The 23,888-nt window shown below is 45.7% G+C and overlaps 1 protein-coding gene across 7 annotated transcripts in view; it reads right to left on the bottom strand.

Moving 5' to 3' along the window:
• spidr (scaffold protein involved in DNA repair) overlaps nt 1–23,888 on the bottom strand; it is a 417,755-nt gene that overhangs the window by 340,326 nt on the left and 53,541 nt on the right. For all 7 annotated transcript variants that reach the window (XM_038809295.1, XM_038809300.1, XM_038809296.1 and 4 more), the window contains one exon: nt 19,265–19,428. In XM_038809295.1, coding sequence (XP_038665223.1) covers nt 19,265–19,428 — 164 coding nt within the window. The remainder of the gene's footprint in view (nt 1–19,264; nt 19,429–23,888) is intronic.

The raw sequence follows: 23,888 nt of genomic DNA, 5'->3' as shown, positions 1-23,888 counted from the left end.
CAACCAATCGAGAAAACATCTCTGAAAAGTACTGAGTCAGCTTCAAGCCCTCCAATCTCTCCGGCAACCCCACCAACCTGAGGTTTAACTGCTTTGACCAGTTCTCCAGATCATCCACCTGCATCCTCAGGCCTCTGTTGCTACCCGCCACCATCTGCAACTCAGCCTCCAACGAGGCAAGCCGATCCTCGCACTGCGACTGGGCCACCTCCACACTCTTCAAAGTCTCACCCTGCACCTTAACTACGCTCAAGGTGTTCACCATCTGTTCTTGGACAGGCCCAAAGCCTCTTCGAAAATGGCCTTAATGGATTATTTTATCCCTTTGCCCTGTCGCTTAAACTGCAAATCCATTTGTTTGCCGAATGTCTCAGCTTGTACGCCATCACTATAGCCAACGTGTCTAAAGTAATGGGCGCAACAGCTATCTTTCCTCTTTCACCTTCCTTCGACGGGAGCTTTCTTCGAGTTGGGCTCCTTTGACGACAATTTCAACATGACTCCGCCGAGGAACAGTTCTCTAACCCCACACCTGGCGTGTGGTCATCAAAATCTCTTGAAAATACCGGTCAAAGGATCAAAAACAAAGACCCAGGCGAGAGCCACTTTTCATGCGCCTTGCTCTTACCTGATCTCACCTTCTGGGACTGTTACAATTATGAAGCTTGAAAGATTGTCATGTTTTGGAAGTATATTATAAAATAATATACTTTTATACTTAGTATAAAATAAACTTACCATTAAATTAAAGGTGTCATGGGACCTGTTCGGAAGTCTGCCTGACAGCAAGCATGGATAGTCTGACTGTTAAGAGATTAAAGGTGGCACAAATGGTTTTACAGGGAAGATGCAAGGTGTTTACAATTGGTGCAATGGTGGAAGCCCATATGCTAACTGATGATAGACTGTGAAGTGCAGGGTTATGCTTGAAAGTATTTTTATTTCATAAATTTACAACATTTCACAATTTACAACAAACCCACAAACCCCCGAACCCACAAAATCCCTGCACCACCCCACTCCCATCCCTCCCTCAGCAGTCAACGGTAACCAACTCCCCAAAATGCAAAATAAATAAACCTCAACAATTGTAGAAACCATTACTCCCCCCACCCACCCGCAAGAGCAAATTTCACTTTTTCTAGGGCCAAAACTCCAACAGGTCCCCCCGCCATGCCGAGCAACCCCAACAAGACCTGCTTGCGATCAATCAGTGAGGCGAAGGCTAAAGCGTCTGTCCCTCACCCGCCTGCAGTTCCAATTGGTCCAATACCCCAAATATGACTGCAAGGGTACCGGGCTCCATATCCAAATGTCGAAATTCCAAAATGGCGCTGAACACCGTTCTCAAAAACCTTTCCAGCTTTGGGCAGGTCCAAAACATATGCACATGTTTCACAGGGCTGGTTTATCTCACTGGGCTAAATCACTGGCTTTTAAAGCAGACCAAGCAGGCCAGCAGCACGGTTCAATTCCTGTACCAGCCTCCCCTGACAGGCGCCGGAATGTGGCGACTAGGGGTTTTTCACAGTAACTTCATTGAGGCCTACTCGTGACAATAAGCGATTTTAAAATTTCATTTTATTTTTCATTTCATTTCCATATTGCTCACAGACATCCCCCACCCCTTCAAACAGCCGGCTCATCCTGGACTATATGAGGTGCACTCTGTACACTACCTTCAGCTGTATCAGCCTCGCCTCCGAAATCCGCCTATAAATCGCTGAGACGACCCCCTCTCCAAACTCCCCCGCTGATAGCGCTGCCTCCAGAAACAACTTCCCCCTCCCCCTCCAACCAAGCTAGTGAAATCGAACTTCCAGAGACCTAGAGACCTATCCAGGCCCGGGCCATCTGCACCCTCAAATACCTAAAGTGAGACACTGCCAGACGGAATGGCAGCCGCCACTCCCACTCCCACACTTGGAGAGGAGACCATAAAAGTGCAGGTTTTTGATACCAAGACAGGAAGCTCAAGTCGGGAAATTTTAGATTATATTAAACTAAAGTCCCAAATCAGTTCAGATAAGATGTTACCAAAAGTGCCCGAATGTTGTTGAGGACACCGAAGGGGAGGATGTGGGATAGAATCAGGCATACCTCATCCAGAGGCAGCCATAGGGTCAAAGTAGGCTAGCTGAAGTGTCGAGGCAGGCTGGCTAAAAAATCCATGGCTCTTATAGGCTCCATGCCAACTCACCCAGTACATTTCAGGGGCAGACTTCAGGGGCAAGTTGGGATGAAATAAAATAAAGTACAAAAGATGCAATACAGCCTTCACATTATTAAATAAAACTCATATTCATGAAAGATCATTAAAACCTTTCAAATTTCAAGTGCTTAATCTCTTTTGGAAACAAACTTCTATTCATACCACAAATCAAAAACACTCTTTTTGAGCTGTCAAACTGTGAACTCAGAACCCAATTGCTGAGATAATTATAGCATTTGAAAATCAGCCAAGCATTCATAATTACATTATTATATCCCTACGGGAAATATCACCAAATAGCTATTGTAACTGCTACAACGATTGGTTTAAAAAACTATCACTGACACCAACAGACTCTTCTTTCATTTTAAAGGGCAGGGGATTAAAACAAAGGCACAATGGCATTTTTACAGACCTTATATGCCCAACAGTGGCCTTATGTCTAATCCATAAATTTATGACTTCCAAACTGTGGGTTAAAGCTCTTGCTTGAACTCAGCACTGACTTCAAATGGCTCTGATAAGTTTGGATTTCTTTCATGTGTGAATCACATCTTGCTCTTTTTCCTCCACTGGCAAAAATTAGTGAATTGAGGTGGGACCTCTGCATCCAAAGCTCCATGGAGTTTCCAGAACTCCACAAAAATTCCTTCCCAAGTCTATAAAGTCACAGAAAAGTGTTGACATCAGGTTGGAAATAGTTGTGCTTTAAACTGTCCAGTTACTTTTTTGCTCCAATTCTTTCAAAGGCCGTGGGCATCGCTGGCTAGGCCTGCATTTGTTGCCCATCCTAATTGCCCTCGAGATAAAAGATAGTTGGTGTCTCAAGGGTTATGCTGAGGTGGAGTTGGGCATTGAGGGGAAGAAGAGTCTAAGATACCCCTGAGAATTCACAGACAGAGTCCAGGAGAGAGAGAGCAGCTAGAGGTCAAACTTTTGTGTAATCCACTCTGCAGGAATGCAGGTAAGAGTTTAGGCTCAGATTAGAAAGACTGAATCGTGGGGAGTTAAATGAGGCTGGGAGATTTGTCTACTTTTAGCTAGAGGAAACTTGCACGCTGAAAGACAGTACTAGATTTAAAAGTTTCCAGGTTGGAAATGGAAAAGTTTGATGTAAACTCTCGCAAGCTAAAAATCATTTTGCACTGGTTCTAGAATTCAATAGTTGTGCCTTTAACTGTCCATTTACTTTTTTTGTTACAGATCATTATTTTTCCAATTGGGTAACAAGTTGTTTAAAGTATAAACTGCTTACAAAAATAATGTTTAACGATTAGTATTTTTAATCCGTCTGTTACAGCAAACATCTTAAAGTGTCTCCCATTCAGTCATGTACTGGAAGTTTGAATTTCTTTAAAAAAATTATTGATTTGTATCAGGGTTGTAATAACACATATTCTTTTGAGAAAATCCACGAAGGTAGCAAGAGTATTTTTTATGGCGGTAGATGGTGCTGTGATAGGCGTTTTCAATCTAAGAGTCGCTGACTCTTCACACATTCACCAGGACACGATTCCAACAGAGCATCTGTGATTGTACTGTCAAGAATTATTTACTTTAATTTGGAAACAATATACATGCACTTCGGATATTTTCAGCTTTACATAAAGTTTGATTTCTTCAGTTCAATTTGTTACGTTCCAACATCGAAATAAAAGAATTTACTGGTCTTCATCCTGAATATCATCTACCAATATTTTAGCATGGTCCTCCAACTATTTATTCCCCCTTCTACAACACCTCCCTCTGCCAGCTCAAAGGTGTCCTTTTTTTTCAATTCCAGTGGCAGCCATGTGCTGATCGGTCGCACACAGGGTACCTCCTGCTTGAAGGTTTACGATTTGGCCTTTTCGGCCCAATTAATCAGCTCCTTGGTCGGAAATTGTGTAGAATTAGTGGTGGAAATTGCATTCTCCTCTGAGAAGGAATGTTGACTATAAAGCAACGGTGCTGGGGGTGGAGGGCCTGCGTGGTGCAGTTACAGAACACATGGCGGAGGTGAGGGCGTCGTCATCGTCCACCCCATTGCCAGTGGAGCAATTGATGGGGTTGATTAAGGGGAACTTTGGCAGCACCTTCTAAAGATGCAGGACACTAGTTGAAGGCGATTGAGGGAACGGTAACCCCTCTTCGCAGGGCCATGGAGCGGGTAGAGAAGCGTTTGGAGTTGCAAGGTGTGACGATCTAAAAGATGGAAAGAGCAGTTATTGACCCCAGTGATCGAATTGTGGAGTTGGAGGCAGAGGTGGCGATGCTGGGTGCGATCTGCAAGAAACTGAAAATAAAGTTGGACGAACAGGAGAATTGGTCCAAGCAGCAGAACCTATGCATTGTAGGTCTGCCAGAGGGGTGGCAGACCTACTGGCTCACCAGCTGAGGAAGCAGGCAGCCACGCGGAAAATAGCTCAGGCTAGGGATACCAACAGCAGGTTAGTAGCCACTCCAGAAAAGGTCAACGAGGCCTTCAAGTCCTTCTATCAGGGCCTGTACACCTCCAAGCTCCCCAAAGGGGCCCCAGGGATGAAGCAGTTCCTCGATAAGCTGAACATGCAGGTCTTGGGAGAAGATAGGAGATGGGGCCAAAACTAGCACAAGTCTCAATATCGTTGATACCCGACTGCGGATCCTACAGGCCCATCTCACTGCTCAATGTAGATGCACAAATCCTGGCAAAAGGCCTGGCAAAGCAGCTGGTGAGTTGCATGCTAGAAGTGGTCGCAGAGGTCCAGACGGGCTTTGACAAGGGCAGGCAGCTAACATCGAACATCAGGCACCTGCTGAATGTGATAATGACCCCATCGGGGGAGAGAATACCAGAAGTGATGATCTCCCTGGACGCAGAAAAGGCCTTCGATAGAGTCGAGTGGAAGCAACTCGTAGAAGTACTAGAACGTTTTGGGCTTGGGCCAGGGTTCACCGCCTGGGTGAAACTACTGTACAGCACTCCCATGCCGATGGGGTGGACGAATGCCACCAGCTCTAAATACTTCTAGCTGCACAGAGGCACGAGGCCCGCTATCCTCACTGCTGTTCATTCTGCCAATCGACCCACTACTGATCACCTCAGAATGGCAAACGGCTGGAAAGGTATCCAGAGGAGGGGCAGAGAGCGCAGAGTTTCACTCTATGCAAATTACCTACTCCTCTGCATCTCAAACCCCCAGGCCAGTACGAAAGGGATCATGAAGCTCCTAAAGGAGCTTGGAGCCTTCTCGGGCTACAAACTCCATCTGAGCAAAAGTGAAATCTTCCCAGGGAACTCGCAAGGACTGTCCCTCCGACAGAGCAGGGGATCAAAATAGCTCACGACTGGACAGGGATCCACAAATGGAACCTGTCGAGTCTGGTGGAGGAAGTCCAAAGGGACCTGCAGAGGTGGGACACACTCCCACTCTTACTGGTTTGATTTGATTTGATTTGTTATTGTCAGATGTATTAGTATACAGTGAAAAGTATTGTTTCTTGTATGCTGCACAAAAAATGCATACCATACATAGGGAAGGAAAGAGAGACGGAAAATATAATGTTACAGTTATAGCAAGGTGTAGAGAAAAGATCAACTTAATACGAGGTAGGTCCATTCAAAAGTCTGATGGCAGTAGGGAAGAAGCTGTTCTTGAGTCGGTTGGTACGTGACCTCAAACTTTGGTATCGTTTTCCTGACGGAAGAAGGTGGAAGAGAGTATATCCGGGGTGCGTGGGGTCCTTAATTATGCTGGCTGCCTTTCTGAGGCAGCAGGAATTATAGATAGAGTCAATGGATGGAAGGCTGGTTTGTGTGGTGGACTGGGCTACATTCACGACCTTTTGTAGTTTCCTGCAGTCTTGGGCAGAGCAGGCTCCATACCAAGCTGTGATACAACCAGAAAGAATTCTTTCTATGGTGCATCTGTAGAAGTTGGTGAGGGTCGTAGCTGACATGCCAAATTTCCTTAGTCTTCTGAGAAAGTTGAGTCGTTGGTGGGCTTTCTTGACTATAGTGTCGGCATGCGGGGGGAGGACAGGCTGCTGGTGATCTGTACACCTAAAAACATGACGCTCTCGACCCTTTCTACTTCGTTTCTATTGATGTAGACAGGGCCATGTTCTCCACTACGCTTCCTGAAGTCGATGACAATCTCCTTTGTTTTGTTGACATTGAGGGAGAGATTATTGACATCTCACCAGTTCACCAGATTCTTTATCTCATTACTATACTCTGTCTCATCATTGTTTAAAATCCGACCCACTACGGTGGTGTCATCAGCAAACTTGAAAATCGAGTTAATGGGGAATTTGGCCACACAGTCATAGATCTTTAAGGAGTATAGTAGGAGGCTGAGGACACAGCCTTGTGGGGCACCGGTGTTGAGGATGATCATGGAGGAGGTGTTGTTGCCTACCTTTACTGATTGTGGCCTGTGGGTTAGAAAGTACATGATCCAGTCGCAGAGGGAGGAGCCGAGGCCAAGGCCACAGAGTTTGGAGATGAGTTTCATAGGAATGATGGTGTTGAAGGCTGAGCTGTAGTCGATGGGGAGAGTATCTTGATCAAAAAGAACTGCCCAGGATCCTCTTCCTTTTCAGATCCCTCCCGATTTATATCCCCAAGGCCTTCTTCAATACAGGAGACAAACTAAACAAGGTGTTTGTGTGAAGAGGGGTACAACCAACATCCCAAAAAGGGTCCCACAAAGGAGAAAAAGCATGGGAAGCCTGGCCCTCTCAAACCTAGTTCTACCACTGGGTGGCCACAGCAGAAAGAGTGAGGGGATGGGTAAAGGAAACGAGAGCGGAATGAGCGAGAATGGAGGAGTTCCTGCACAGGAACATCCCTCCAATCCCTCGTCACAACAACACTCCCAAAACCCAGTGGTGGTAGCCAAGTTCCAGACATGGTTTCAGATGAGACAGCACTTCGGCCTAGCCGAAATGACCACTATGGTTCCCATCTGTAACAATCACAATGGACAGTTAGAGACATGTACACAGATGACAGAATAGGGACCCTGGAGGAACTCATGGAGATACTTTTAGACATGGTCCTTGGAATCGAACTGAGACACATGCAGGTCAAAAACATCCTCACAAGGGCATATCCCCAGATACCAGGACATTCACTCATTGAGGAACTGTTGGACACGGGCGACCTAAGGAGTGGGAACTGTGGGGACTTGTACAGGCGACTATTGGAGGAGGCACACTCCCCCCTGTACGAAATGAGGGAAAAATGGGAGAAATAACTAGACATAGAAATTGGGGGGAGGGGTATTCTGAATCCAAGGACTACACAGGGCGAACTGGACTGAGCCTAATGAAGCTTAAGGTGGTGCACAGAACGCACCTAACTAGAACCCCTGAATGAGCAGGTTCTTTCCGGAGGTGGAGGACAATTATGAAAGGTGCCATGGAGATGCGGCCAACCACACCCACATGTTCAGACTTGCCGGGTTCTGGGCGATCTTCTTTGAGGCAATGTCCATGGACCATGTCCAAAAGTGATCGCCCATCTGGCGGAGCTAAGGGAGAGGGTAGAGCTGCCAAGGGGGAGTGAGTTCAGGTATTTGCAGGTTAAAGAATTTTGTGCGAAAGGTCTGGAGGGGGTTCCCTAGATTGCCGGGATACACCCTGCTGGAGCGATTGCTGCTCTCGGATGTGGAAGGGGAGGGAAGAATTGGGAATATATACAAGTGGCTGGGGGAGCAAGGAAGCAAGCGGGTGGCAAAGATCAAAGAGAAATGGGAAGCGGAGTTGGTAGGGGAGATCAATTGAGGAGTATGGAGTGAGGCAATGGTAGGGTAAACGGGACCTCCTCTTGTGCAAAGATGAGCATGATACAGTTTCAGGTGGTGCACAGGGTGCACATGACTCAGGCGAAAATGAGTGGGTTCTTAAAGCAGGTAGCAGATGAGTGTGAGAGGTGCGGGCAGGAGCTAGCGAATCACACACACATGTTTTGGGGTTGCGAAAAATTGGGAAGATTCTGGGCGGGAGTGTTTGCGGTCTTAGCCAGGGTAATGGACGAGGGAGAGGACCCGGACCATATGGTGGCGATATTTAGGGTTTCAGATAAGCCAGAGATCCTGGAGAGGAGGAAAGTCAATGTCTTGGCCTTCACTTCTCTTGATTGCACCGCAGCGAATTTTGCTCGAGTGGCGGTCAGCATCGCCACAGGAGTATCGGCTTGGTTGGGTGATCTGTAGGAATTCCTGCGATTAGAGAAGATAAAGTATAAGTTGAAGGGCTCTTCAGGGGGGGGTTTAAGGTAAGGTGGGAGATGTCTGTGACCGTGTTTGAGGGGCTGTTTGTCACGGGGGAGGGTGGCGGTGAAAAAGGGGAAAAATCTGTATAGACTGTATAGTTGATTGTTGGGAAGTATGTTTCCCAGGGTGATTATTCGTCGTAACCTGTTTTGATACATGTTTATAATAAAAATAAATTTTTTAAAAAGAAGCTGAAGTGGGGGGAGGAGCTGGGCATGGAGTTGGGATGGGGGGTATGGAGTGAGATCATGCACGGGGTAAGGAGGGCTTGGTACAGTTCAAAGTGATGCAAAGGGTTCAAAGACTCGATATTTCAAGCGTTATCAAAAATTTTGGGGGTGGAGATGAGGCGGGCCCTCTGGTGGCGATCTTCAGGGTGTTGAAGCTGCGGAAGGGAAAGGGGCTGATGTCATGGTCTTCACCACTCTGATCATCCTGGGGCAAATTCTACAGAAGTGGAGGTAGGTGGAGCCATTGAGGGTGTCGACATGGTTAGGGGATGTAGCAGAATTCCTGAAATTGGAAAAGATTAAGTTTGCCCTTAGGGACTCGGGTTCTGGGTGAGATGGAGGTTGTTCATGTCCCTGTTTGAGGACTTCTTTATTGTCAGTGGGTTGGGGAGGGAGGGGGGGGGGGGGGGAAAGAGGGTGAGAAAATGTCAAGCTCTGGGGATTATGTGATTTTTTTTGAATGATTACGAGTTCAGGTTTATGTGTGCCCTGATTTGAATAAAAATATATATTTTTAAAAAGATTTTCTGTTTTTGTCAATGTTGATCCACCTGTTTACAATCTCATCCATTCACTCTTTGCCATTTCCACCACATTCCTGAAGCGCTAATTAGCCTCCTGTATCTGCGGTGGTTTTTACTCTTTTATTCTTTAAGTACAAGTTGTTCTTCCAAGGTCCCAAAGCCAGGATGGGTGGAAAGCCAACATTTCACTCTTATTCTTCCATTGATCTTGGGAGGTACTCGTGATTATGTTTCAGTCACTTTTTAATCTTTTTTTTCAAATTTAGAGTACCCAATTCATTTTTTCCAATTAAGGGGCAATCCACCTACCCTGCACATTTTTGGGTTGAGGGGGCAAAACTCATGCAAACACGGGGAGAATGTGCAAACTCCACACGGACAATGACCCAGAGCCCGGATCAAACCTGGGACCTCGGCGCCATGAGGCAGCAGAACTAACCACTGCGCAACCGTGCTGCCTTATGTTTCAGTCACTTTAATGGGAATTTTGAAATTTGCATCCTCCCACTATGTACCCTTTCTTGTATGAATAGTGTTCGTTCAATTCCCAGAATATATCAGTATCATTCAATCAATTTTACTATAAGAAACTTTTCTTTTAGTTTTAATAATTTCTGTTCAGTCAATTCTTAAAATTTGAAATTCAAAAGTTGTTTTTTTAAGACAGATGGGGTGTCAGTATATGTACTCTATTGATTCTAATTGCTAAACCAGAAGACATAGACACAACAGAGAAAGAATGTCATTAATCATTCAAAAGTATTTTTGAAAAAAAGTTGGATTTGGAAATTACATCAAGCTTCTGAGGGAAATTTATGAGTGGAGGTCAGAAGGGGAACGGATTGCGGATAAGGTGGCCTGTAGCTTAGCACTATTCCTTGGAGAAAGACAAGTTCGAGGATTACAATGGGGGAATAACAAAAGTGAAAGGTAGGCATGGATTCAGTTTCAGGAAGCACACAAAGAGGCAGTGATAGAAGTGAGAGAAGAGTAGGAAGGAGAGAGGTCATTGGGAAGGTATGCATTGAAAATATAATACGAGCAAAGAGGTGAAGAAAACATGAGTGATGTGGAGGGTATGGCAAGGGAACCACTCGGGATTGCATTTTTCCTGAAACCCCTACCAAAAAGATAGGCTGCAGACATCAGTTTCTCCATGCCCCACAGCATCCCATGTAAGAGAATCTAATCAATTTCCCTTAGCATTCAATGTAATTATCATTGTTGAATCCCCTACCACGAACAAGGGTGGGAGGAGCAGGTCAGAAACCCTGCTGGACCAGCTTGATTAAATGCTCTGTCTATTACAGCTGGTCAGAGCAGTACATTCCTGACTTCCCAAAGCCTGTCCACCACCTACAAGGTACAAGTCAGGATTTTGATAGATTACTATCCACTTGTCTGGAATGGTATAGCTACAACATTGAGGTGGTTCAGGACAATGCAGTCCACTTGATAGGTAACCCACACATCACCTTAAGTATTCACTCACTCTACCACCAGCATATTATAGCTGCAGTGTGCACTGTCCACAGGATGCACTGGACCAACTTGCTGATGCTTCAACAGCACCCTCCAAACCAGAGACCTGTATGACCTTGAAGGAAAAGGGTAATGGAGTTTGGCAACTGCATGATCTTCATTTTTTCCTCCTCGTCACACACCATCCAAAATGGATGTTACAGGAACCTCAGACATCTGGGAGGAATGTCAGTAGTAAAATTTAATTTTTATATATAATTTTAATAATAATCCTTCATTAGTGTCACAACTAGGCTTACATTAACACTGCAATGAAGTTACTGTGAAAATCCCTTAGTCGCCGCACTGCAACGCCTGTTTGGGTACACTCAGGGAGAATTCAGAGAATTTAAGGATCAATGAGAAGTGGGGAGACTTGCTGTGGCTGCTATGTGTAAAAATATCAATGTATTTTTGAAGGCACTTATAATGTTGCTATAGAGCAACCAGAGCAATTATGAGCTTACAGACTAATAAGTATATGGGTAAAATGGCAATTTCATGATCCATAAAGTTTGTATATTAATAACTCAGTTTAGTGTTTTCAAGAATCAGAGTGTCAGCTGACAATTTTGTAGCCAAGAGGACTATCAGGTGATTTTTCACTTCAGCGCACCCACAAGTTCAATGTGCAAACAGCAGAGTGACTCATCTTTATTTTCTTATCAGTGTGCCTTTTTTGTAATGAAACAAGAAGGGGACACTGGGTTGCCCCACATCATCAAACCAAAATGTACCCTTTAAAAAAGAGCATCACAAAAATGTAAATCAGAAAACAAACACGTAACTTAAACAACGTCATTGCCCATGTCCACATGCTCCACTCCCTGCAGTTGTGGAAGACTTCAAGTGTGGGGGCATAGTCACCAACAGGGTTGAAATCATAAACTTGCCATTCATGAAAAATCACAGCTATTCCATGGAGGCATTATTTTCTCCTTAGTTTGAACATATGAAAGCAGAGCTATCAATTAACTCAAAAGATTGATTCTTTGCTTCATTAAAGTTTTGATTTTATGTCATCTTACTTTTGAACTTTATTTTTACATTTCCTTCCTGTACCTTGCACAAAAGTAATCGTAGGATGGTCTAACCCTCATACCACAGCGAGTGCCACTCCTTAGTTAAACAATACTTAAATACAGGTAATCTGAACCCTAGTCATTAAAAGAAAGCTTAAAGAAAAAACAGCTTCTATGCAAATTAAACTGGCACAATTTGAAATGATAAAGTGTACACTCCATTGCACAATCTACAGCCAAACAATAACACAAATAGAAATCTGTCACTTAAGAGTCAAGTTATCAACTTCAACCAAATCTCCAAGGACACATTTACATCTTGTGAAGCCTACATTTGTATATTCCAAAACAAAACCGTTCTTTTAAAAAGTTAGTAACCAGCACGGCCCATCACTCTGACTGATATAACCCCAGGTCACATTGAAATGTAGCATTTCTTCCCCACCCCATAACTATGCTGAATTATCCTTTATCAAAATAAATTTTTTACGAAGTTTCTAGAATAAACCATAGTAGTTTTGCCTGAGGCACTGGAAATTCTATACGGCATACAATGCGGCTTGTGAAGTTACAATGCCCCCTAATGGAGGTCATGGGATAAAAGTTACATGTGCGATAAACAAGTCTTCCAGGTCTCTCAAACTGAAAAACATCAGCAATTAGCTTTCAAATGTTTATTAGGTGCAGGGAATTAATTCTCAAACCATGCGAAATGGATTTCATTAAAATAAGAAGTTCACACAAAACATCTCACTGAAGATAGCATCAATAATTTCCTGTTCTGGTAGTGAAAGAACTTGCCTCACAGAATTTTAATATATTTTGGATTTGCCTTTACAAATCCAACAAAAATCCTAACAGTACTGTCCAGTTGATAATTAAAAGCATAGCATCGGAGTACAATGCCTGGTTTCAGATTTTGTTTCTAAGAGAATAATGAAGGTTTGGCCAAGCATACAAGGTCTGGGCGGGGGGGGGGGGGGGGGGGGGGGGGGGGGGGGGGGGGGGGGGAAGAGAGAGAGAGAGAGAGAGAGAAGAAATCAGTGGCCCATGTCCGTAATGTACGTACCATATGTATGGGATTATCCTTGAACCCTGACTGAGCTATCTCATTCCGCAGGCACCAGTACTCCAGTCTACTGAATCCTTTTGGCAAAGTATTAAACATGTGACATGTCATCAAGGACAGAGGAACAACATTGAGTTAAAACCGACAATAAATTCAAGGCTTTATATATAAAAAATAGATCAGCTGAATAAAATATTTTTTTGAAGAAATTAGCTTAATTAGAATTTCCGCATGTTGAAAAGATGGTGACTGAAAGTCGTGACTGCAAGACATGATGTTTCCTTAAGAAAATTAGAGGCTTAAAAACAATGTCAACTAATATATTTATTCAGACTTTGTAAATCTGTCCATGCCCTTTCCATTCCATTTGGCTGGTCAGGGATGGAATGGGGTGGGGTGGAGAAGAGAGGAATGGAGGGTCTGACCACATTACTCGTTGCTGAATTTGGGTTGGGCTTCAGACAAAGCACTGATGTTGAGTCATTATTCTTCCCTATTTTCTTCTCATCTTAGGAGCCAGTTCTTTCGAGTATGGTGTGATGAAGAGAGAGTTTGTCTTTTGGCCTCAAGGACTCATAAATTGGGTAACCCTTAAATTAAACTTCCCCCCGGTGAATAGCCAGTAAAATGGAGCACGACCTTTACTTCATGTGTCAACACAGAGTTTGCACGATGTTTAGAGCCACCTTGTGGCTACAGTAACACATTGCACACAAACATTTTAAATTGGAATGGGTATTTTAAACTTTAATATGCAATATAATGCTTATTTGCACATTATAAATAACTTGAATAAATGTACAGGACTATAGTATTGCTTGAAAAAGTTACCTTTAATCCTGAGATGGTTCAGTTGGTTGATTGAGAGAATGAACAATATAGATGTGCCTTTAATTTAAGATTAAATGAAAGGGTTCACATGATCTGATCAGAAGTCTGCCAATCAGCAGGTCTGGGTGGTTTGATTGTTTCAGATTAAAGGGTGCCCAGATTGTTTTATTGGCAAGGTGCAAGGACTTCACATTTGGAGAAATTGACAGAAGCCTGTGTGCTAACAGTGGAAAAACAGTGGGCTTCCAAAGTTCCATAAAGCATCGAGAATATCTGGTTGTAAATAGCTGTGCTTTAAACAGTTCATTTATTTCTAAGATAAGAGAGAGTTTGGGGTCTCAAGAATAGCTGAACTAATCAGTATTTCTACGTGGATACAAGTAAATATGATTCACGCTGCTGTGGAGATGGGATTTGAGAATGGAAGGGTCTAAAATATCCTTGGAAGATCTCACAGAAAAGCTTAGTCTGCCAAAAACCAAGAATGTGATTAGCTTTCAGAAGTAAGATGCTGTGATTTACCATGCAGGAATGCAGATGGGAACTCACACTCCGATTGAAAAAACAGAATTAAAGTGGAGTTAAACAAGGCTGCAAGATTTACCTGTACTAGAGAAAGAATATCGGGGGGTAAAACTTCACTGTGAAGGATAGTTGAGATTAAATGTTCCCATTTAAGAAAGTAAAACAGCATAAGTAATTTCTCAGCAGCTAAGAAACACCTTGGACTGATTTCAAGTGAATTAAATATCTACTTCAATGACCGTATAAAGTATATCTATGAAGTGGATTTTCAATTATGCTAAAAGGAAAAGTTCTATATTGTTGTTTAAAGTATAAGTTGTCTACAAAGATAGTGTTTAGTCAATGTGCTTTTAGTTCTGTGTTACAGTAAAAGTTTTAAAATGTGAAAGCTTGTCAGTCTTTCAGCTATTGACTGGAAGCTTGAATTTATTTTTTAAAGTAATCCATCTCTTGGGAGATTGGAACACAAAGCAGGGGAATTCCATTTTGATCCTTGGTTTGTTTGATTTAGTTTATCTCAATATATGAAGTTAGTCAAGGCCTCCCCTGGATTATCAAGAAGCAAATCTGCAGGGGTTTCCACTTGCAAGTCAGTGTACCCTTGACCTAACAATCTCTACGAACAAATTGTGAAAGATGAGTAGTCTTGAAATGACTTGCTTATTCTTCAAATTAGATGCATGCATAAACTTCAGATCAAAACAGAATGAAGCTTGGCTGTGACATCACCGCACCCTCACACTCTCGCACTTACTAATATTCTGTGGTACCTTAATTCAGCAAGGAGCCACTTCGAGTGAGCAAAGTGGAGTAGACTGTAGACATACAGTCATGAATCATGTGCAAATCTCAAAATACATTTGATTGCAACAAATTAAAAATACATTAATGTGATGTGTATCTTTCTGTTGTAGCATTTGGCAATACACTGGCTTTTGCCCTGACATCGAGCAGTAAACTCCTTGTTGCCGTGGGTTTTAATTGCATAATATATTTTACTGTTGCCGTTGGCATTACCAAGTCACTTTATTTTCATCGTTTCTGATTGCCACGTTGATGATATTGGTGTCTGTTTAGACAAGTGAGCCAATATGTCTGCCTTATCTTTACCATTAGCAACAAGTGTTCGTCTGTTGGGCTGAATATAGATTATAAGCTGGATAAATTAGAATAAGGTGCATTAGTGAAAATCATTTCATTTTTCCTTGAAGTGGCCCAACAACCACGCTCTACAATCCCCACTGTTTACTGCAGAGAAGTTGTCTCCCATCTGTGACACTTATCACAGCAGGCAAGCATTGGGAAATGCTAATCTACATCTTTATCTTGGCAAAGCTTTGGCATTTCTGTTAAATAAAAAAATGACATACTTCCAAAAAAGTATTCCCTCGTTTTTTCTTTCTCCTTTACTGGAGCATACCTACACCATGGCAGAAAAAAATAACAATTACGATAACATAGGCTTGAATTTTCACGCAGAATTGGGGTAATTCCAGGCTCCACACACCCGACCTGTGAAAAAATGCCTTGAAAGTACCGAGTGCAACAGCCAGCCGGACAGAAGGCCGGCCTCAGTGCTCCGGAATAGGTTTAAGTTGCAACGGGAGAGGTACAAAAGGGTCCAGAGGGGCAATTTTTTCACAGAGGGTGGTGAGTGTCTGGAACGAGCTCCCAGAAGTAGTAGTAGAAGCAGATACAATTTTGTCTTTTAAAAAACATTTAGACAGGTTTATGGGTAAGATGGGTATGGGCCAAATGCGGGCAATTGGGACCAACTTAGTGGTAAAAACTGGGCGGCATGGACAAGTTGGACCGAAGGGCCTGTTTCCATGCTGTAAACGTCTATGACTTTGACAAAGATATCAACAATGAACAAAACAGCCCTTCAGTCCTCACCCCTCATACTCCTACATATTCCCCATGCCCCATCCATGACAACCTATGCAATCTCATTTCTCCCACCAAGCCCCATGACCATTCATACCATCAATGTCAACTTGATAGTTCGCTTGACAGTACCAATGATCTCAATAGTTCTAATGAATTTCTGCACTTTTTTACACAATCTCAAAGGACACATGATCTCTCCCAAAATGTGTCCAGAACCATGGCCGGGATTCTCCCCTACCTGGCGGGGCAGGGGGTCCCGGCGGGATGGAGTGGCGTGAACCACTCCGGCGTCAGGCCGCCCCAAAGGTGCGGTTTCTCCACACCTTTAGGGGCCAAGCCCGCGCCGGAGTGGTTGACGCACCACATGCCGGCGGGAAAGGCCTTTGGCGCCACGCCAGCCAGGGCCGAAGGTACTTCGCCGGCTGGCGGAAGTCCGCGCATGCGCCGGAGCGTCAGCGGCTGCTGACGTCATCCCCGCGCATGCGCAAGGGAGGGGGTCACTTCCGTGTCCGCCATCGTGAAGACTATGGTCAACGCGGAAGGAAAAGAGTGCCCCCACGGCACAGGCCCGCCCGCCGATCGGTGGGCCCCGATCGCGGGCCAGGCCACCGTGGGCCAGATCGCCCCGCGCCCCTCCCAGGACCCTGGAGCCCGCTCGTGCCACCTGGTCCCGCCGGTAAGGTAGGTGGTTTGATTCCCGCTGGCGGGACCGGCATCACAGCAGCGGGACTTCGGCCCATTGCGGGCCGGAGAATTGCCGGGGGGGGGGGGGCGACAGGCGCGGCGTGATTCCCGCCCCCGCCGAATCTCTGGTGCCGGAGACTTCAGGAGACGGCGGGGGCGGGATTCAAGCCGCCCCCCCGGCGATTCTCCGACTCGGCGGGGGTCGGAGGATCCAGCGCCATTTCTCTCCAGAAGGGGCCCTGCGTCATTAAAGAATTCCAGCAACTTTAGACCTTCTCCGAAACAAATCAGTTCAGCCTGAAGGCAGCTGCACTTTAACGTACAGTTGCCTCTGTGAACCATGGAGGTGCAAGCTGTCTTGTTATGCTCTTGGCGTAGCATAAGCGACTTCCTTGATGTTCACTCTGACAAAGGAAGGTTCAGACGTGGAGATAACTTCAACACTTTTAATGAACTATTTACAATTCTCTTACTTAGGTTCGCCTCTACTGTTGATCCTTCTATAGCTACTCAGATTGACAAACCAGTCAGCTACAATCCACGTGGTGGGTGTGATCTTGAATCAACCCTGTGTCTCAACTCACTGAGTGTCTCCACTGGAAAGAGGAAGATCATGTGTGCTGTGTCCTTTATATATGGCTTGGTATAATGCCCCCCTGTGGTAGTGTCACCTCTGTGTATCGTGAATGCCCATTGGTCATGTCCTATCTAACTGACCTATTGGTTGAGTGTCTGTGTGTCATGTCTCTGGTGCTCCCTCTAGTGTCCGTCTAGTCTACATGTATTTACATTAACCCCTTGTGTATTTACAGTGATGCATATCACCACACAATCTAAAATTAACCCTCAGTCTTTCCAAGTCCCAAGGACGGCACGTGGCACAGTGGTTAGTACTGCTGCCTAATGTGCTGAGGACCCGGGTGCGAATCCTAGCCCTCGAACAGTGGAGTTTGCACATTCTCCTCATGTCTGCCCGGGTTTCACTCCCACAACCCAGAAATGTGCAGAGTAGGTGGATTGGCCACAGTATATGCCCCTTAATTGGAAAAAAAATAATTGGGTACTTTAAATTTATATTTAAAAAATTCTTCCCAAACACCACCCTGCACAAAAATTGAGGGTAGTACTTCTCAGTCTCTGCTGCCATTTTCTACAAAGTTGGAGAGTGGTTAACTGAATAGGTAGTACAATAGGGGTTGGTTTAGCACAGGGCTAAATAGCTGGCTTTTAAAACAGACCAAGGCAGGCCAGGAGTGTGGGTTCAATTCCCATTCCAGCCTCCCCGAACAGGAGCTGGAATGTGGATACTAGGGGCTTTTCACAGTAACTTCATTTGAAGCCTACTTGTGACAATAAGCAATTTTCATTTTCATTTCATTTCAGTATTGTACTTATTTTAAGGATACTTTGCATAATAAATGCTTGCAGGATACATGTGCACAGATGCTTGTGGAAGATAACTGTTTAGACAGACACATAGTGAGTGAATTAAGCATCATTTAAATTGGCAGGTAACATTCACGAGAATTGTAATCTTATTCTCTGCAAAACAGTAGTTTTGTATACAAAGAGGTAGCTGTTGTCTTTCTTTGAACGATCTGAACCCAGAACAATTAACAATACGGATGCTACGAAGTTGCAGCTTAGGCCTATTTCTTAATGTCTCCTCTTCTGTAGTGAACACCATCTTTGAGCACAGTTGATTACATTTGCAAAGAAATTTCTGGAATAATTTAAAAAGCCATTGCTGAAGCACCAAAAATGGCGAAGCTTTATGCTGCATTTTTAGTACTGCCATTTTTTAAAGCAGCCTTTCACATTTTCAGCTTTTCTCCTCCAGCCAATGAAGTCACAGTACTGTGGAATGCTTTCGCCAGACGGTCAGAGTAAATGGGTGGGTACATAATGGACTGAAATTAATTTAAATGAACTACAGGTATCATTTAAAAAAAACTTTCATAGCTATTTTATCAACAGCAGTTAAATTATAGAAAATCCACAAGTGTATACTAATATATTTCAAATTTTAAAATGAGCCAGCTGCATTGTTTTTTTCAAAACATTCAGTGACTAAGCTTCAGTCTCATATTTCATTCTAATCTACTTCAATGTACTTGAGTAATTTCAGCATAAAAATATTTTGAACATGTCCTGGCCTGCCATAGTGCAAAATCACACAAGTGTCATATAAAGTCCTCCAGATAATGTTTTGCCATTTTCTACTGAATTCATTAAATCAGCAGCATCAGACACTCAAAATTATAATATGATTCATGGTAACAATATTGAGAAACCCACTAAAACTCATTAAATTCAGGTCATTCTAACCCATAACAATAAATTGAAACGCCAGTCATTCTGCCCGCAAACCTGCAATTCAACATCAGACCTTAAACTTCACGAAAAATCTCCACTTGTGATTCTTCAATTCGTAATCGGATTCTCAGTGAAGGAAATCAATCACAGTGCATACGTAACAAAATAGAAAAAGCATCAGAAAGGAATCAAACTCACCATTGAAGATTCAGACTGCTGAGTTACACAGTTTCTGTTATGCCCTTCGCTGCAAGTTGAAGTATCTGAATCAGTAAAATCAGGATCCAATAAACACTCCAAATTGTCAGAGGTTGTATCTTCATTGTCACTAGCACTGTCCCAGTCAATAGCAGGTAATTCTTCTGTAAAAAGAAACAAATTTAATCTGAATTCAGCCACCTCTAAAATGAAGAATAGTTAGGGCTCAGAAGACATTTTAAAGTCTGCAAATACTGGGAACGATTTCACAGAAACGTTTCTAAGTCGTGGTAACGAGCAGGAACTGCCACGAGCTTCCTGACGCTCGACCCGGCGAGGCGGTCACCGGTATCAAACGTTAATTAACCCACTTTACAAAGCCCCCCCACCGACCCGACAAACGAAGCGTGCACCTCAAGATGCCCCTTCTGTGCAGGAGAAGTTGGCCCACAACAAACGGGAGAGGATTCAGACGGGCGGCGGAGTGCAAGGCATCAGAGTCCTCATCCCCTACTAGGAATGGGCCCTGGGGTCGCAGCACTGGCCGATGACAAATCGGTCACCGACGTAGAGATTGACATACGGCGCAGAGGTGAGGATCTAACAGCCGCCAACCAGATTACTTGTCACACGCGGGTTGTTAATGCCATATAGAATGACCCATCGCACCCACTGACCACATGTCCATTATTCCACAGGATCCCCATATGATAGTGTCCCCCCAACCCCCCCAAAAGTACACCTCAGAGGGGAGCTCTGAGGAGACCACCATTTTTGTGATATAGCTGTCTTCTCCACCCTTCACCAGCGCAGAGACACATACTTCGGTGGGAGACAGTAGTGGTCAGGCTTCTGGGGCACAATCTGGTGAGCACCACAGTTACTGATGCATATCAGGTGGAAGCAGGAATTCCCAGGTGAGACAGCAGTCGGAGATCTGCTTGATCCCAGGACCCAGCTGGTCCCAGTCAGATACTGATCCATGGGACCACGTTTACCTGGAGCTGATGCAGTCAATAGGATACGGCCATGATATTCAGAGGTGGGTGTCAGCTCCAGCAGGTCCATAGCCGATTGGAGTCCCAGAGGCTACATGTGCATGAGATAGCGCAAGTAATGCGTAGCAACGAGGCCTGCACTGCAATGGAGAGCTCGGTGCACAACATCAGCAGCATGAGTGAAGGTGTCCAAGGCGTGGTTCAGTCAGTGACGGCCATGGCTGAGTACCTAGATAGCACGTCCGACTCGCTGGGAAACCAGGTGGACCTTTATGAGGTGCTGCAGAGCAGGTCCCAGTCTCAGGTGGGCACTGACAAGGCACTTCAGACCATTACCCAGACTCTTAGGAGCATCACCGAGGAGGAAGATGGGGAGTGTGTGTGACGGAATGGCGATGGCAGCCTCCAGCTCCACAAAGTTCCACCCCCCTGATAATATAATGTCTCGGAGTCAACACCCGGAAAAGGGTGGCACAGCAAGGCATGTACAGCCAGCAAGTGGGCCGAGGGACCCCCCAGCCCCAGAGGACACCCGCCAGGGGCATAGAAGGTTATGGGACGCAGTAAGCAGCAGGCCGCCTCCACCTCAGATGTGCATCCTGAGGACATACCTAGATGCAGTAGTAGAGCACACAAGGCTAAGCAGGTCAAGGATCACAGAGGGCACGAGGGCACTCGGGGGGAAGGAGCACCATCGGGGGCTCGGGGCAGTTGCAAACACATATGTCATCCATTAAAATCATTGTACCTGATAAATATGACAGCTCAGGCACTTCCCTCCACAACACGGGCCGGCCACCAGTCTCCATCAGTCTCCACCCCAGCCCCCCCCCCCCTCCCCCCCCCCGGCTTTCGGCATGGTGATCCTGGCTTTCACAAACCCCCCCCCCACCCAGGCACACCACTTACAGGTGATGGGTGTGAGTGAGCAAGCACCCAGCGAGCAGGTGGAAGCCAGACAATGGCACAGATTGAGGAGAACCAGCACTCAGTGGGTTATCAGCATGCTGCTGCCTTCGACAGTGAAACACTGACAGTGCAGATACTGTCCCGACACCCTGATGATGATGACCGGTGATGTCACACAGACCCTGAGAGGGTGGAACAGGGTGGATTGGGGCAGGTGGAGGGGGTGAAATGATGAACAAAGCCTTGTCCTATGTGAAGCGGGTGAGGATGAGGCGCTCCCTGGTTGACTGGCTGGACCTCGCCACTGCTGCCTGTAATCCATCCGGGCTTATCCTCCAGCTCCTCCTGGTCTGGCACTCCTTGGCCTCTTCCTCAAAGGTGGCCACATGTTCCTCTCCCTCCACCTGGAGCACGCCACTCCACTGCTGTGCCAAGTTGTGGAGGGCACAAGCAGACCACCACAAAGCAGGCAACCCTCTAGGGGGTAGACTGCAGTGCACCACCAGAACATTCAAGGCACTGGAAATGCATTTTGAGCAGTTCAATGTACCGCTCAATGACAGGCTGGGTAGCATCATGGGCCTCATTCTATTGGGTCTCCGCATCTCCGGATTGGGTCACTGGCCTCCGTACTGGCGTCATTGGCCAGGTCCTCAGCGGATACCCCATATCCCCTCAAGAGCCAACTGGTTGGTCCTCGAAGAGGTCAGGAATGTCTTACTGTCTCAGGATATAGCTGTCTTGCACATTCCTGGGAAGTGTGTGCACATGTGCATGATCTTCATGTGGTGGTTGCACATGAGCTGAATGATCAGGGAGTGGAACCCCTTCCTGTTGATGTACGGCACTCCCTTACAGCCCACTGAGTGCAAGGCGGCATGCATGCCATCTATTACCCCTGGACCTGGTGCATCCCGTCGATGGCAGAAAATCCTGCTGCCCGGGCATCTTGTTCAGCCTGGTCTATGTCAAATTTTATATAGTTTGCTGCATGGGAAATAGGGAATCCATGACCTCATGGATACACCTGCGGGCTGCAGCTTGCAAGATGACACACAAGACCCTGCTTGAGCCCTGGAATAATCCTGAGGAGAAGTGGTTCAGGGCTGCAGTGACCTTGACAGCCACCGGGGGTGGGTATCCTCTTCATGGTGCCAGGTTGGCAAGGACATGGCACAGGTGCCGTACCCTCCCTTTGTTGAGGCGGAGCCTCCTGCAACACACAACTGTTCGAAAGACCAAAGACGCCCGTACACCTTGGACCATTACCCGCAACATTCTCTGGGTCCCTGCCCTGGCCTGATGGGCGGCCGGCTCCCCAGGGTGTGGGGCAGGTCCTGCACATAGGCGGTTGCCTGGAGTCCCTGTCGAAGCTGCTGCTGCTGCCTTCTCCAGCATCTGGCCACCTGGCCTGCCAGCTGCACCACAAGGGCAGCATTCGTGGAGTGCAAGATATCATCCATCCCGTGTAATGTCTGTAAGGAATTGGAGAGAGTGAGACTAACAACCAGCGGTGTATTCCACCTCGGGACACTCCATTCCCCCGTTGCTCCCCCCTCTCCCTCCACATTCTCTGCCATCCGACACGTCCTGCCCGCGCATCCCCATCTGCAGGGGGGCCCCTGGTCACCAGACTCTGTACCCCAGGCATCCTGACATTTTTTTAAAATCTTATTACAAACATGTAATTATCATTAAAATCGGCACTTCCCTCAATTTCAAATCAAACCTGAGTGAAAAACCTACCCAACCCACCCCTTTATTAATCTAACCTGGTCCTTCACATGGAGGTGTGTCGCCTGCAGAAAGACCACCCCCTGGATGTTCCATGTTACCAGCCTTATTTGAGGCATCCGCCTCCAATCCCCTCTATCGTCCATCATCTTCCCCACTTAACTCCTGTATCCTTTTAAAAAGTATTTTTATTAAGGTTTTGCAAAATTTTTCATAATAAAACAGCAGTAACAATAATAACAAAACAAACTAGAGTGAACATTAACATAGTGTAAAAAGAGAATATACAATAACAATTAAATAGACATTACCCCACACAACCCAGTCTTCCTACACCATCCCAATGAAGCACTCACCCCTCCCCCCCCCCCCCCCCACCCCCACCCCCCCCCCCCGCCCCCCGCCCCGCCCAACGGATTTCTGCTGCTGCTGACATTTTAATTTTCCCCGAGAAAGTCGACGAGCGGCTGCCACATCTGAGAGAACCCTAGCGTAGACCCTCTTAAGGCAAACTTTATTTTCTTGAGGCTGAGAAACCCAGCCATGTCGTTAACCCAAGTCACTACCCTCGGGGGCTTCGAGTCCCTCCACATTAATAAAATCCGTCTCCGGGCTACTAGGGAGGCAAAGGCAAAGTCTCGGCCTCTTTCGCCCTGAACTCCCGGGTCTTCTGACACTCCAAAGATCGCTACCTCTGGACTCGGCACCACCTGTGTGTTAAGCACCTTGGACATTGCCCCCGTGAACCCTTGCCAGAACACTCTAAGCTCCGGGCATGCCCAAAACATGTGGACATGGTTTGCAGGGCTGCCCTTGCACCTCATACAACTGTCTTCTACCCCAAAAAACTTGCTCATTCTCGCTGCTGTCATGTGTGCACGGTGGACCACCTTAAATTGAATTAGACTGAGCCTGGCACATGAGGAGGAGGAATTAACCCTGCCCAGGACCTCTGCCCACAGACCCGCTTCCAAATCCTCACT

This window comes from Scyliorhinus canicula, chromosome 10, assembly GCF_902713615.1.
Source record: "Scyliorhinus canicula chromosome 10, sScyCan1.1, whole genome shotgun sequence".
NCBI classification, from domain to species: Eukaryota; Metazoa; Chordata; class Chondrichthyes; order Carcharhiniformes; family Scyliorhinidae; genus Scyliorhinus; species Scyliorhinus canicula.
This window is presented reverse-complemented; position numbering and strand designations above follow the sequence as displayed.